Source organism: Vigna unguiculata, chromosome 11 (genome assembly GCF_037176805.1).
Source record: "Vigna unguiculata cultivar grain cowpea cultivar isolate G323 ecotype 2 chromosome 11, ASM3717680v1, whole genome shotgun sequence".
NCBI lineage: Eukaryota > Viridiplantae > Streptophyta > Magnoliopsida > Fabales > Fabaceae > Vigna > Vigna unguiculata.
In genome coordinates this window covers 33,816,815-33,831,102 of record NC_140802.1, presented here as the reverse complement: position 1 = coordinate 33,831,102, position 14,288 = coordinate 33,816,815, and the positions used below count along the sequence as shown (strand labels likewise).

At 39.2% G+C, this 14,288-nt stretch overlaps 3 protein-coding genes and 1 pseudogene across 5 annotated transcripts; 1 reads left to right on the top strand and 3 right to left on the bottom strand.

Moving 5' to 3' along the window:
- Nucleotides 1–264: 264 nt before the first annotated feature.
- LOC114169995 (pentatricopeptide repeat-containing protein At1g62350-like) lies at nt 265–1,392 on the bottom strand. Its single transcript, XM_028055446.2, has 3 exons — nt 1,084–1,392; nt 607–1,002; nt 265–487 (listed from the first exon to the last, which is right to left on the bottom strand). Exons 1-3 carry the CDS (start codon nt 1,375–1,377, stop codon nt 458–460), a joined length of 720 nt encoding a protein of 239 aa, XP_027911247.1. The 5' UTR covers nt 1,378–1,392; the 3' UTR covers nt 265–457.
- On the top strand, nt 1,146–2,295 carry LOC114169996 (uncharacterized). Its single transcript, XM_028055447.2, has 2 exons — nt 1,146–1,319; nt 1,593–2,295. Exon 2 carries the CDS (start codon nt 1,661–1,663, stop codon nt 2,156–2,158), a length of 498 nt encoding a protein of 165 aa, XP_027911248.1. The 5' UTR covers nt 1,146–1,319; nt 1,593–1,660; the 3' UTR covers nt 2,159–2,295.
- Nucleotides 2,276–3,392, bottom strand: LOC114169994 (endochitinase PR4). Its single transcript, XM_028055445.2, has 2 exons — nt 2,937–3,392; nt 2,276–2,853 (listed from the first exon to the last, which is right to left on the bottom strand). The coding sequence occupies exons 1-2, from the start codon at nt 3,337–3,339 to the stop codon at nt 2,444–2,446; spliced, it is 813 nt and encodes a 270-aa protein (XP_027911246.2). The 5' UTR covers nt 3,340–3,392; the 3' UTR covers nt 2,276–2,443.
- A 6,537-nt stretch (nt 3,393–9,929) lies between these two features.
- LOC114168478 (pentatricopeptide repeat-containing protein At2g37320 pseudogene) lies at nt 9,930–14,198 on the bottom strand (annotated as a pseudogene). Of its 2 annotated transcripts, none has more exons than XR_014986193.1 (2): nt 11,663–14,198; nt 9,930–10,274 (listed from the first exon to the last, which is right to left on the bottom strand). The product of XR_014986193.1 is annotated as a pentatricopeptide repeat-containing protein At2g37320 pseudogene, transcript variant X1 (transcript). The 2 variants fall into 2 exon arrangements; XR_003600682.2 differs by lacking the exon at nt 11,663–14,198 and adding an exon at nt 10,457–10,589.
- Nucleotides 14,199–14,288: the final 90 nt, after the last annotated feature.

Sequence of the window (14,288 nt, the reverse complement as noted above, 5' to 3'; positions counted from 1 at the left end):
TAATGTCAGCAGATGATCATAGTTCCTTGCCATTTCTTGGTAGAAATCATAGCATATGGTTTTCAAATTCAATTATATTAAGGAATTGGACCTCATTGAAAAAAAAGAAGAAGGAATCCACACAGTAATCAGATTTGTAATACAATGATAAAAGGAGAAGTGTTTAAATACAAGTTTGTTTCAACAGGATTGTTTGTATTTTCGTTGCCCCACACCCTAATATTACTGTATATAAACGTTATTCTCCAAAGAAAAAACTCCAACTTTCAAATCAATATCACAAGCACTACTTATAACACGTGAAAACATCATCATATTTATGAGGTACAAGTCTACTACTAATGTTTTTACATGCCAAGAGCATATACTGATCACTATAACCTAAGATTTCAATTCAAGTTCAATTTTGTGTAAACAAGAGCCAACAACACCACCCTGAAGCAGAAGCTGCAAAATTTCATACAAGATCCACACGTCTCTTTCTGGGCTGAACACAAAAGAAAACACATAATAATAATAATAATTATTATTCATAAAATATATATATATATATATATATATATATATATATATGCTCACGAATGATGTACGTATGTATAATCTTACTTTATCTTGTTGAAGTTGTTGAAGGAATTTATCAGGAAACTCCACATAGTGAAAACAGTCTTGTTTGAGAGACTCCACCAGTTGTTGATGTTGCTGTTGTTCGTTTCTTTCTAAATTTGTGATGAGTACAGTGAAAATGAACTTATCGGGGGAACAACCCCATTCCTTCATGGACCCGTATATCTCCATCGCCTTCTCCGTCATCCCAGCTTGCAAATACGCCCCAATCATCTCACCGCACATCCTCGTGTCCGGTTTCAATCCCTTCTCCGAAACTTGAGAGAAGAGCTCCTCCGCCATGTCGATTTTCATGTTTCTTCCGAGCAACAGAATCATGTCGGCGTAGAGTTGCAGCAGCGTATCATGCCCCACCTCCTCGCGAATGAAGTGGAAAACCTACGGTACAAATTGAATTAAAAAAATTAGATTAAAAAAAAAGTCATCATCATTGAAAATGAAAGAGACAGTGTGAATTGCCTTGAGGGATAAACTGAGTTCGTTTTGTCTTAGCAATTCGTCGAAAAGGTTTAAGGCGTCGGGTTTCAAAAGGCGTGAGAGTTTGGCGTCGAGAACGTGGTCGGGGGATTTGGCGAGTTTAAGCGCGTGAATGACTTGAATGCTTTCTTTGGAGAGTATCCTTGTGCGCCGCCGCGCTTTGTAGCCTGAACGGAGGCCGCATACCGTCACCGGTCTGTTGTAATTCAAATTTGACGGTGAGAACCGCCGCTCAAAACCCCATAGCGCAACCCTCTCAGAGACTCTCAAAATCATTTTCAAGTAACTCTATAAATCAAAATATAATTTTCCCAACTTTATTATATCCTTTTCAATAATATTTAAAAAAAAAAACAAAAAATTGGCAGCTTATATTTATTCTACTTGGTTTCTTGATAAAAAGCAAATTATTAATAAAAAATAATATTACAATGACATCATTTAATTTTTTTTTTCTGTATCATTGACTTTTTTGACTATTTATGACTCAGGGGTTCGTTAAATCTTTTGTGTGTGAAATAAAAAACGTAGCTTGAAGAAAATTGCAGAGAGGAGAGAGATGGGGTCATCGTTATCGTCGTCAAAGAGAGTGGAGAATAGTTTGTCAAACTCGGGCGATTTTGACTCGGTATGCGACTCAGCCTTCTCCCACTGCCTCGCTCTCACTCAGCACGCTTTCCATGGAGTGCTTCCGTACCAACTCAAAACCGCCTCCGACTACATCCACGCCAACGCCACCCACGCGCTCCTCCGAAAGTGGGTCCCAGCACCACCCGATCGCACTCAAATCGACGCCGCACTCCGCCGCCTCCCTCCGAATCCCGATGACGACACCCTCCCACTCCCCCTCTTCAAACAATGGGCTTACCACCTCTACACCGACGCCGTCGTCTCCGCCGCCTCCAAAGCGCTCATGGTCCGCCTCCCCGTCGGCGTTGCCGGGATCGTAGGAATCGGCGCCGTCACTCGCCCCCCTCCCCAATTGGTTGGCACCTTCGTCGGAGCCTACTCCCTCGCCGTTACCCTCTCCATTTTTCTTGGCTTATCCTCTCAATAATAATTGCAGTTCCAGTTCTCTCTTTGTTCATATCATTTCCCCTTTCTCTTACCTCTTTTGTGTATTATTTTTGTAGTAAATTACAATAAAATAATATATCATTTTCATACAATAAAGTGCAGAAAATTCATGTTGGATGCTATTTTTATTTTACTCCACAAGAGCGATTACAATAACAATGAGATAGAATGAGGCAACAAAAAGCCTTCAATTCTTTATCAAGGGAAAAAATACAAATAAAAATGATTCATACAAAACGAATCATTTATTATTCACAGTATGAATTTAGCAAGTAAGATTATCACCAGTGTCCACACCCAATTGTCTGCAGTATTCTGTGTAGTAATTAACGCGAGCCTGAACAGTAGAGGGGTTTGCACCATCACACTCGAGTTGACCATTGATGGCTCTGATGGTTGCACCGAACCCCTGGTTTATGACAGGCCGCACGTGTTGCATCCAGTACCACAACGCTGTCTTGAAAGACACGACAACATCGTTCGACACTGTTTCCGGCGCGCCCAATCCATCGAAGTTGTTAGCCTCCCCTGCTGGTCCATAGTTGAAGTTCCACGACAATTGGATCGGGCCACGACCGTGGTACCCTCTGCTCGAAGAACATGGATACTGTGCAATCGAATCCTCGTCGCAGTAGTCCTTGCTCGCACCATCAATCTCTTCGATGTAACAAAAATCTGCACCCAATCTCACAGTTAGAACACAACATAACATCCTCAATTGTTTCAACAGCACAAAACATTTATAACCTAAATCTTACGTCCAGTTTCGTGTGTGAAATGGGCAAAAGCAGCTGCAATCTCGCGCTTGGAGTCATCCTCGGAACCAACTCTGCCAAAGTCGGTGTAGGAATCGAGAGCACTGAGGAAAGCATCTCTTGTGTAAAAGCTCTTGCCAACACAACCAGAATCAGCTTGATCGATTATGCCGTTGAAAAACGCGTCTGTGACAATGTCGGCAACATTAACGTTGTTGCTCGGGGAACTTGACGAGGTACAAGGACCCTGCTGGCACCCTGTGCCGCAGTATTCTTCACCGGTTCCACAGTACCCGTATTGGCTGCAGCATAACCCTTCAGCACAACCACAGTTCTGAGCACTCACGTTTTTTGGCACCGTGACGAGAGCCACTGCTACAAGAACGAAAAGCAATTTGTTTCCCATTTTCAGGTATGAGATAGTTTCAATTTGATTGATGATGAAGAATTGAGTTAGTTGTGTATTTATACTGATACTTCTGGGCATGGCGCCGCCTGGGATAAATGCGTGAACAAGTGTCTGTGGTTGAAAATCGAGTTTGAATGTTTCAATGCAAAATTTGAATCCTTTCTAGAACGTTGATTTGTTGATTTGTGGGTGGACTTTGATTTGTCAATTGTAGTACAAAGGGTACATTTCCATATGCATTAGTCTAGGTCATCGTTGTTAAATATTCACAATTGTTTTTCCACCGTTAAGGACTTGTTAAGGAGTTCGTTGTAAAGATCACTTGAGAGAGACTTGTCTCGATTTTATATGGGCTTCTTTTGATTTGAGTCTAACATGTACACGAAATGAAATTGACACAACTTAAAATATATATTTTTTAATCTAAATTCGTCAAAATTATTTTCAACACAAAACGTGTGAAGGCATCTGGAGTGAGTGGTTGAAAAACAAGGGCACAATGCTCATTGTTGCAGCGATGGTTGATCATTTGTATTATTTATTTATTTATCACTCAAATTTTCTCGATGGGATCAAGACTTTATGGTGCGTTTTTGCTTTGATATGATGGGGAAGGAGCGCAACCGAAAAATTAGAACTTTATGTTTCTTTGGTTTGATTTGTTAAAGTAAAAGAATGAAAGCATTTATATGTGAAACACAAAAATTGGAAATTGATCCGTCTAAGTAGAGAGCGTGGCTTAAGGTGCATGAACATTAAATTAGCCTTATTTATTGTATTATTGGCCATAACTATATATATATATATATATATATATATATATATATATATATATATATATATCACTTAAAATATATATTTTCTCTATACAATATATAGATTTAAATTTGAATCATCTAGATTATATATTGAAAATGGGAAATTATTTTTGCGGAGTTGACTACGTATATTATTTATTTATTATAAAAAAACAAAAGTCCTTCCTATCATTATTGCTGACATTGCATTTTAGAAGTGTAAAAAGTCTTCAAATTCTACGATCTAAAGGTTGAAAATTATTGTTCTCCTCTTTCCTTTAGGCGTACTCATGATATCTTTCTTATTGGTTTTAGTGATTAATCTAGGTAAAAAATTCAATTTTTATGATTCAATCTATTTTTTCTATGATCCAATCTATTTAATATTCATTTTATTAAAAATTCAATTCATTTAAAATCAATTTTATTGGATCTGGATATCAATCTAATTTACATTTTATATATTTTATGGATTGGATATCCATTCTCGAAATCTAGATTTTCAAAATGGATAATCCAAAATATCCAATCCAAATTTTCACTTTATATTTTTTGTTAGGTTAGGCTAAAGGTTGAGACGGACTAGCCCAAATTTAGTCGTATTTGATTGAGTTGGCCAAAATTCTGTCAAGTCGGTCTCGATAGAAATTTGGCCCAGTTGGTCCTGGACAAAATTTGGAAGTATTTAGTTGAGTTCACCCCGACCCAAATTTGATTACATTGGCCTAAGTCGACCTAGACAAAATTTAACCGTATTCGGCCGAGACAACAACGACCAAAATTTGGCTGTATTGAGCCTAGTTGGCTCTAGTTAAAATTCTGTCGAATTCAATCGAGTTGGCCCCGATTGAGATTTGGTCGAATCGGCTCTGGTCCAAATTTGGTCGTATTTGACTGAGATAACCTAGGATGAAATTTGGCCGTATTCAAATGAGTCGGTCACGATCGAAATTTGGTCGTATTCAACTGAGTCGGCCACAACCGAAATTCGACCAAATTCAGTCAAGTCGGCTTCGGTCAAAATTCGGTCGTGTTGGTCTCGACCAAAATTTGACCGAGTTGGTTCTGGCCTGAATTTGGTCATATTTGACAAAGTCGATCGCGACCGAAATTTTGTATAGGGGCACGCCAACTCAATCAAATACGACTAAATTTGGACTAGTCGGTCTCAACTTTTAGCCTAACCTAACCAAAAATATAAACTGAAAATTTGGATTGGATATTTTGGATTATCCATTTTGAAAATCTAGATTTAGAGAATGAATATCTAATTCATAAAATATATAAAATATATATCATATTGATATCCATATCCAATAAAATGGATTTTAAATGTACTGAATTTTTAATAAATTAGATATTAAATGGATTATATCATAGAAAAAATAGATTGGATTATAAAAAATGGATTTTTTGCCCACCCTTGATTAGAATTTTGTGACACATCTCTTCGCATATTGAATGTCAAAATAGAAAATCAATAAAAAAATATTGTCTGGCAACATCTAAACACTTTTCTAAAATCATCCATGTAATGATAGTAGACATCTGCAAAAACTTCAAATTATTGTTGTTGCATAAAGTTAGTTTTCCTATTTCCGGTAAAATAATGTCCTTTTTCTTCTTTCGATCAATAAGAAACTTGAAGAAGGATAAATATTAAAGAAGAACCTTAGCTATACTGCAACCAGTAAACCAAAACACCATTATTTTATGAAAAAATAAAGTATTTCAGTGCAATAATGTGACATGTGCGATGTGGGACATGAGACGTGCTGTGTGGAATGTCAAAGGTGAGACGTGGACGTGATATGTGGGACATAGGACATGCGACATGAGACGTGTTTGGGACATAGGACATGCGACATGAGACGTGAGATGTGAGACGTAGGACGTGGGACATGGGACATGGGACGTAGAACAATGGATGTCAGACGTGGGACGTGAGACGTGAGACGGCGTGCGACGTGAGACATGTAACTTGAAACGTGAGACGTGTGACATGAAATGTGAAACGTAAGCCATGAGACGTGAGACGTGGGACATGAGACGAGAGACGTGAGACGCAAGACGTGAAACGTGAGACATGAGGTGTGAGATGTAAGACGTGAGACGTGAGATGTGAGACGTGGGACGTGAAAATTGTGACGTGGGACTTGAGACGTGAAACGTGAAACGTGAATTTAAGCCGTGAGACGTGAGACGTTGGACGAGAGATGTGACACGTGCGACGTGAGACATGTAACTTGAAACGTGAGACGTGTGACATGAAATGTGAAACGTAAGCCATGAGACGTGAGACGTGGGACATGAGACGAGAGACGTGAGACGCGAGACGTGAAACGTGAGACATGAGGTGTGAGACGTAAGACGTGAGACGTGAGATGTGAGACGTGGGACGTGAAAATTGTGACGTGGGACTTGAGACGTGAAACGTGAAACGTGAATTTAAGCCGTGAGACGTGAGACGTTGGACGAGAGATGTGACACGTGCGACGTGAGACATGTAACTTGAAACGTGAGACGTGTGACATGAAATGTGAAACGTAAGCCATGAGACGTGAGACGTGGGACATGAGACGAGAGACGTGAGACGCGAGACGTGAGACGCGAGACGTGAAACGTGAGACATGAGGTGTGAGACGTAAGACGTGAGATGTGAGATGTGAGACGTGAAAATTGTGACGTGGGACTTGAGACGTGAAACGTGAAACGTGAATTTAAGCCGTGAGACGTGAGACGTTGGACGAGAGATGTGACACGTGGGACGTGAGACGTGGGATGCGGGACATGGGCCATAGGACGTGAGACGACGTGAAAAGTAGAACGTAGAGCGTGGGACGTGATACGTGGGACGTGACACGTGGGACGTGGGACGTGGGACATGAGTCGTGAGACGTAAGACGTAAGACATGAAATGTGAGACGTGAGATGTGAGACGTGAGACGTGAAATTGAGACGTTGGACATGGGACGTGAGACGTGTGACGTGTGACGTGGGACGTGAGATGTGAGAGACGTGATAGATGTGAGACATGAGATGTGATACGTGGGATGTGAGAGGTGAGACGTGGAACATGATACGTGGGACGTGAGACGTGAGAGGTGAGACGTGGGACGTGAGAGGTAAGACGACGTGGGACGTGGGACGTGAGAGACGTGAGACGTGAGACGTGAGACCGGAGACGTGAGACGTGAGACGACGTGGGACATGAGACGTGAGATGTGAAACGTGAGACATGAGACATGAGACGTGACACGTTTGATGTGGGACGTGAGATGTGAAACGTGACACGTGACACGTGGAACATGGGACGTGGGACGTGGGAAGTGAGACGTGAGACGTGAGAGACTTGCGACGTGAGACGTAAGACGTGCGACGTGAGACATCTGTAAACACTAAACCTTGACATTTATATTCATAAATTTTAAAGCTTACAATTTAATTGAAAATTTTAGAAGTTTAATAAAGGAATTGTTAAAGTATCCATAAATTTGTACTAACAAATTTAAATTATACTCTTGTAAAAAAATGTATTAATGAAAAGAGATTAAATACATATAAAATTGAAAGAATAAAAATATGAGAGTAAAAATAATAATTAATGTTTATTTAACACATAAAAATAAAAATTATTAGGATAACAACAACAATTTATATTTATTGAACTCTTAAATGAACGAAAGGAAGTAGAGGATGAACTGAAAAGTTAAACTAGGGATGGGCAAAAACCTAATTTTCATGATCCAATCCATTTTTGCTATGATCCAATCCATTTAATATTCATTTTATTAAAAATCCAATCCATTTTATTAGATTTGGATATCAATCTTATCTACATTTTATATATTTTATGGATTGTATATCCATACTCTAAATCTAGATTTTCAAAATGGAATATAAAGTATTCAATCCAAATTTTCAGTTTATATTTTTGGTTAGGTTAGGCTAAAGGTTGAGATGGACTAGCCCAAATTTAGTCGTATTTGATTGAGTTGGCCAAAATTCTATCAAGTCGGTCCCGATAGAAATTTGGCCTAGCTGGTCCTGGACAAAATTTGGAAGTATTCGGTTGAGTTCACCCCGACCCAAATTTGACTGCATTGGACTGAGTCGACCTAGACAAAATATGATCGTATTCGACCGAGACAACCGCGATCAAAATTTGGCTGTATTGAGCCTAGTTGGCTCCAGTTAAAATTCAGTCGAATTCAATCGAGTTGGCCGAGTTGGCCCTGACCCCAATTTGGTCGTATTCGGCTGAGAGGGCCTAGGATGAAATTTGGCCATATTCAAATGAGTCGGTCACGATCAAAATTTGGCCGTATTCAACTAAGTTGGCCACGACTGAAATTCGACCGAATTCAGTCGAGTCGGCTCCGGTCAAAATTCGGTCGTGTTGGCCTCGACTAAAATTTGACCGAGTTGGTCCTAGCCTGAATTTGGTCGTATTTGGCAAAGTCGATCGCGACCGAAATTTGGTCATATTTAGGCGAGTCAGTCCTGACCTAAATTTGGCCAAATTCAGTCGAGTTGGTCATGACCAAAATTTGGTCGAGTCGGTCATGACCAAAATTTGGTCGAGTCGGCACTAGCGCAAATTTAACTTTATTCGGTCGATTAAGTTCTGAACAAAATTTTACTATATTCAACTTAGTCGGTTGTGATCGAAAATTGGTCATATTCAGTTAAGTCAGTCCCGGCCAACGAATTTAGTGGAGTCAACCCTGACTGAAATTTGACTGATCAGGCCCTGGCCTAAATGTGGTCATATTTGGCCAAGTTGGCTCTGGCCAAAATTTGGTCGTATTAGGCAAAATTGACACTGGCCAAAATTTAATCGAATCCATTCAAGTCGATCTCGACTGAAATTTTGTCAAGTCGACCTTGGCCCAAATTTGGTCACGTCGTCCCCGACCAAAATTCGTTCGAAAGTCATCCAAGTTCATCCTATGCTGAAATTTGGCCTCGTTGGCCCCGATAAAAAATCTGTCAAATTCTATGGTGTCAGCCCTATGGACAAAAGTTTTAAAAAATTTAATTTGAATTTATTTTATGAAAAATGGATTTTGGATTTTGAACTTGATCCAAATATTTAGATCTGGATTTAAACTTTATCTAGATATTTGAATCTGGATTTTTAAAAAAATCAATCTACTTTTTTTGAAAAAAATGGATTTGGATCGAAAAATCTAATCCAATTATTTGGATCCAAAATGGATGTGGATTGGATCATTAAAAATCCAATCCATGATCACCCCTAGATTTAATAAATGCGAGACAAAAGTCATTCCTAATTTATCTTGGAATTCTATTTACATTTTTTCATATGAGTTTTTAGGATTTATTTAACTGATGCTCAATTATTTTTTAAACTTGATTATTAACATGTTTACTTTAATTTCATAGATCTGATCTTTCTATTGTTCTTGTGGTCGTACATGCATATATTCCTCGATTGCAATGAGAATGACAAATCATGACCTAATAATCGCGTTTTTTTGGAAAGTGAATGGTTTACTTCCCAACAAAATAAAATCATTCAAGGATTTCAATGTGATAATGTAATATCACATAAAACACCTAAATATAAATAAATTAACTATATTTAGTTTAAACGAGTATTCCATTTTCCTTTTTATTTTATTTGTTTTAGGTATTTATAAGAAAATTTATCGAAATATACATATACACTAACATACTAAAACTAAGACAATAAAAAGTTTCATTTATCTATCATTATCCATTTATTTTAATCCGCTCTCAAGTACATTAATTAAATACAACAAATAAAAACATAAATGGAATCAAATTCATCCATTTTATTTTATAAATAATTAATCATCAATCTATTATCGTACAAAGTGTACTGTGTAGCCCATCGGCAGATCGGTAAAGCGGACTAAGGTCAAACGGCCCCAGGCCGCCTGCTACAGGCGAACTTCACATTGAACGTTGAGATGATCGTTCCATCGGAGTCTCAGTTATGAACACGCTAAATCGGCTACCTGTCGGCCAAACGGACTAAACACTCCCTCCGCCTTCATCTCCATTTGAACTTTGTCTCCATCTTCATGGAAACCCTCACCTATAAGGACACCCGTACGATCTTCGATCAATCGGCCAAACCAAAACCTGGATCAGTAAGGTAGACATTAATTAAGATAATACAAATCAGTAATCAAGATTAAAAAGCAATTGGGCCATGATTAAAGAGCCCTGATCATAGGCCCACATCAAAAACTATAGATAGGGGCTCAAGGTAGGTTGGTGAACATCTTTAATTCGCATTTATTACAATCGTTACAATTATATACCTTAACTCACTTAAGCATAGGAGTCTTTAGACAGATACACTAATCGTCTGCACGGCCGATTGGAGCAAATGGAAGACTGTATTGAACAGAGGATTGGACGAGCTAATCGAAGAGAATATGGATAAAAAGGATTGAAGAGTAATTTGAGTGTTTACCGTAGGGCTTCGCCCCTAAATCTAAAACACAAAGTTTATACGTTTATAGGTATTCTAATCAATATCGGTTCTTTGGAGTCAATCAAACCGAACTCCTCCGCCGTCTCTGTCTCCGTCGCCTCGTCCGGCCACCACGCCCTCCCACCGAAGCAACCCCTCAATCGCCACAATCAATCCCTAACCGACACATGAATCCGCCTAATGTAGAATAGCTAAATGTATACTTAAAGGTAAAATCTGAATGTATGCACATGAATCTAAAACTAACATATTTTGCTACTTCTAGAATAGGGACTAAGTGCAAAATTTAAAATGGTATGTAGAAATATATGGATGAATGCGTATGCAAGTCTAGAATGACTAATATGAATGGATTATGAAGCCAAATCACAGCAGAACAGTGCAGACTTCAAAGTTTAAATGCATGTAACAAGTCTCCTATGACCTATTAATATGAGACATGCACTTAAAATTCAAAGAAAGACTCAAGAAATAAAATTCATGCATGAAAACCTAAGCTAGACAGATTTCTAATTCCTAAGATGCTAAAATGCAATTGCAGTACTTAAACTAAGCTTAAAATTATGTACATTGTGCTGTAAGGTATGAGAAGTAAAGGAAAAAAAATAGTCCTACACCAGTAACCACATAAGTAACAAAAGAACACACAGGTAGTGTAAAACTAGGAAGAAGTGCAATAAAGGTGAGTGGACATGTGCATAACAGTAGGTGCAATTAAAGCTCAACGTAAAAGCCGTTTTACTAGTGCAATTCATGCCGCACTGTTCCACAAGGACACACAACTACTGCAGCCAATTAAAAAACCTCACTTTGCAATTGAACATTCAATCAGGTACACACTACACTATAGCTAGGCACTTTTTAGGCAACAAACCCATTTGTCCTTAATCACATATATGGATATTAGATTGTGGTTACTCTTTTTTGAATGTTGGGTTCCATATTCAATGACATGCAAAATAGTCATCATATTTAGATATGATAACTAAAAAGGAACTGATCGTTAAAACCAATGAATAATCAGACTTACACTTCATATTTACTGTGTTATCATACGATGGTTTAGAGCTGAATTTCCATCAAGTCCTATGCCATCATAATACGCTATGAAGTTTTCATGGTTTCTGTGTAGTGTTTTTGCTATCTATGTAATTTAATTCTCATATGATTGTTGAGAAGTAACCTCATCTACAACTTATCTACCTCCACCAAACTCCACCCTGCACGTTTTCTCATTCTCTTCTGTTGCATAACCCTTCTAACTTCAGCTACTTCATTCCATAAACCTTTTCTTGCATAGACATGTGCTAATGTTAAATATGGTGCTGCATTACATGGTTCCATCTTAATAAGTTGATCAGCAGCCTCCTTCCCAAGTTCTACATTGCCATATATATTACACGAACTCAAGAAAGAGCTCCAAATTACATAATTAGGATCATAGGGCATTTCTTGCATTAAATCCCTTGCCTTACTCAAACTCCCTTTTCTAGCATACAGATCAATCAAGCAAGCATATTGATCAATATCTGGAGACAAGCCATAATTTGTTGTCATTTTGTTGAAGTATTCCACCCCTTTGTCAAGCAATCCTGCATGATTAAGAGCTGTTAAGACAGCAGTGAAGCAGATATGATATGGAACTAACTCTTGCTTGGTTAGTAGACAATCAAAAAGTTCCAAAGCCTCTGAACTTCTCCCACATTGAGCATAACCCATGATCATGGATGTCCACAACACATTATTCTTCTCAGAAGTCTGATCCAACACGCGTTGAGCCTCGTCAATATCGCCACCTTTTGAATACATATCAATCAAAGCACTGGCCACAAACACATTCCTTTCCGAACCAGTTTTTATAACAAGAGAGTGCACTTGCCTTCCCTGAAGGAGCAATGCAAGGCTGCTACAAGCATTTAGAATCGTACATAAAGTATGATCAGTAATACCCAAATTTCGCCCCCTCATTTCTACAAACAGCTTCAATGCATCGTCGCTGCACATGTTTTTAGAATATCCAGAGATCATAGAATTGTACACAACAATATCCTTCTCACTAGTTTCAACAAATAAGAGTACAACATCATCAATTTGTCCCTGATTTGCATAACAATCAATCAATGAGCTGACCACAAAATTGTTAGTATCACATCCCTACTTGATGATATGAGTATGAAGAGCAGAGCAATGTTGAAGGCCACCATTTTGCCTAACACAGGCACTAATCACACTAACAAAGGTAAGACAATTGGGCTTAATTTGGGTGCATAACATCTCTTTGAACAACAAGAAGGCATTTATTCCTTGTCCGTTGATCGATAATCCCGTTATAAGTGAAGTCCATGAAACTTGATCATGCGTTCTGATGCCACTAAATACCTTCTTTGCATCCAGAATAGCAAAACATTTGGCATAGAAATCAATCAACGCACTGCAGAGGAACAAATTGTCTTCATATCCAGATCGAATCACGAAAGCATGGATTTGTATACCCAAACGCTAATTCCGGGTTTTTGCACAAGAACTAAGTGCAGTACAAAGAGCATATTTTACTGGCTTCCTCGTTGGTCCATTCACTGTGCTTAATGACTCTATTGCTCCACAGATGCTAGCAGGTTTAGAACACGGTTTGCCAAATAATCTGTGCCTGAAACCATAAGCAAAAGAGCTTGAACAATGCACCATACTACAGAGCTTGAACAATGATTCACATCTCTCAATCATCTTCTTCACGCCGCAACCCAAACCCAACTTTTTACCACGAACTAACCAATCTCACACAGTACGCCAAACACTCGCATCTCAAAATCCAGTAACCCAACATCAAATCAGAAGCAGAAAACCAAGACAAGAGAAACCCTCGCCGGTGGCCTCGCCGCCAGCGATTCGAAGCTCTGAACGGGAGTGTGGTCGCGTGAACGGATGAGGGATGGTCATGTGGTGACGAGCCGCGGCGTCCTCGCGCACCAGCGTCGTCGGAGATTCCCTCGACGGTGATGGCAGGACCGGCGACGACCTTGAGGCGGCTGAACCCGCTGACGGCGGTATCCGGCAAGCGAGACCTCGCGGCCATGAAGGGGATCAGTGCAGCTCCTGTTTGAAACGCATTAGAGAAGCGAAGGAGGAGACGCCGGTGCAGGAACGTTTCGCACGAGGTGGAGTGAAGGGCGATGGTGTCGCCGGTGAAGCCTCCGGCGGAGGTCGTTAGTGCGGCTAGGTGGAGGTACGACGGAATCGGCAGCTGCTCGAGAGAAGGGCCTGATGTTGGATGGGGTTTACGAATTAAGAAGAGATTAGGGTTAGGTTAATTAGGTTTTAGTTGGTTTTAGAAAGAGCTGAACACTGTTCCGCGCACCCCCTTTCAATCTTCGCACCCCTCCTAGTTGATGTTTCAGAACTGTTTTGTGTTTGCTCAGCACACCCCTTTATTTACTGCACGCACCCCACCTGTTACTTCATACACCTCCATGTGATACTCATGCACTCCATATCTTTGTCTGTTGTTTTGTTTTTTGGCTTGTTGTTGTGTTTACTTTGTCCACCCTCAATAATCACTTATGTACCCCATATTTTGTTTTCCATTTTTATTTTTTTTAATTAAATTTCATCTTTCAATTATTTATTTATTATTATTTTTTTTAAATAATAATATTTAA

Excerpts from the sequence above, each read along its gene's own strand:
- LOC114169994 (XM_028055445.2), bottom strand. The coding sequence starts at position 3,339 with ATGGGAAACAAATTGCTTTTCGTTCTTGTAGCAGTGGCTCTCGTCACG. Across the intron at positions 2,854-2,936 it reads TTTCACACACGAAACTGGAC|ATTTTTGTTACATCGAAGAG; the intron begins GTAAGATTTAGG and ends GATTGGGTGCAG.
- LOC114169995 (XM_028055446.2), bottom strand. The coding sequence starts at position 1,377 with ATGATTTTGAGAGTCTCTGAGAGGGTTGCGCTATGGGGTTTTGAGCGG. Across the intron at positions 1,003-1,083 it reads AACTCAGTTTATCCCTCAAG|GTTTTCCACTTCATTCGCGA; the intron begins GCAATTCACACT and ends TTTGTACCGTAG. Across the intron at positions 488-606 it reads AACAACTTCAACAAGATAAA|CCCAGAAAGAGACGTGTGGA; the intron begins GTAAGATTATAC and ends TTTTGTGTTCAG.
- LOC114169996 (XM_028055447.2), top strand. The coding sequence starts at position 1,661 with ATGGGGTCATCGTTATCGTCGTCAAAGAGAGTGGAGAATAGTTTGTCA.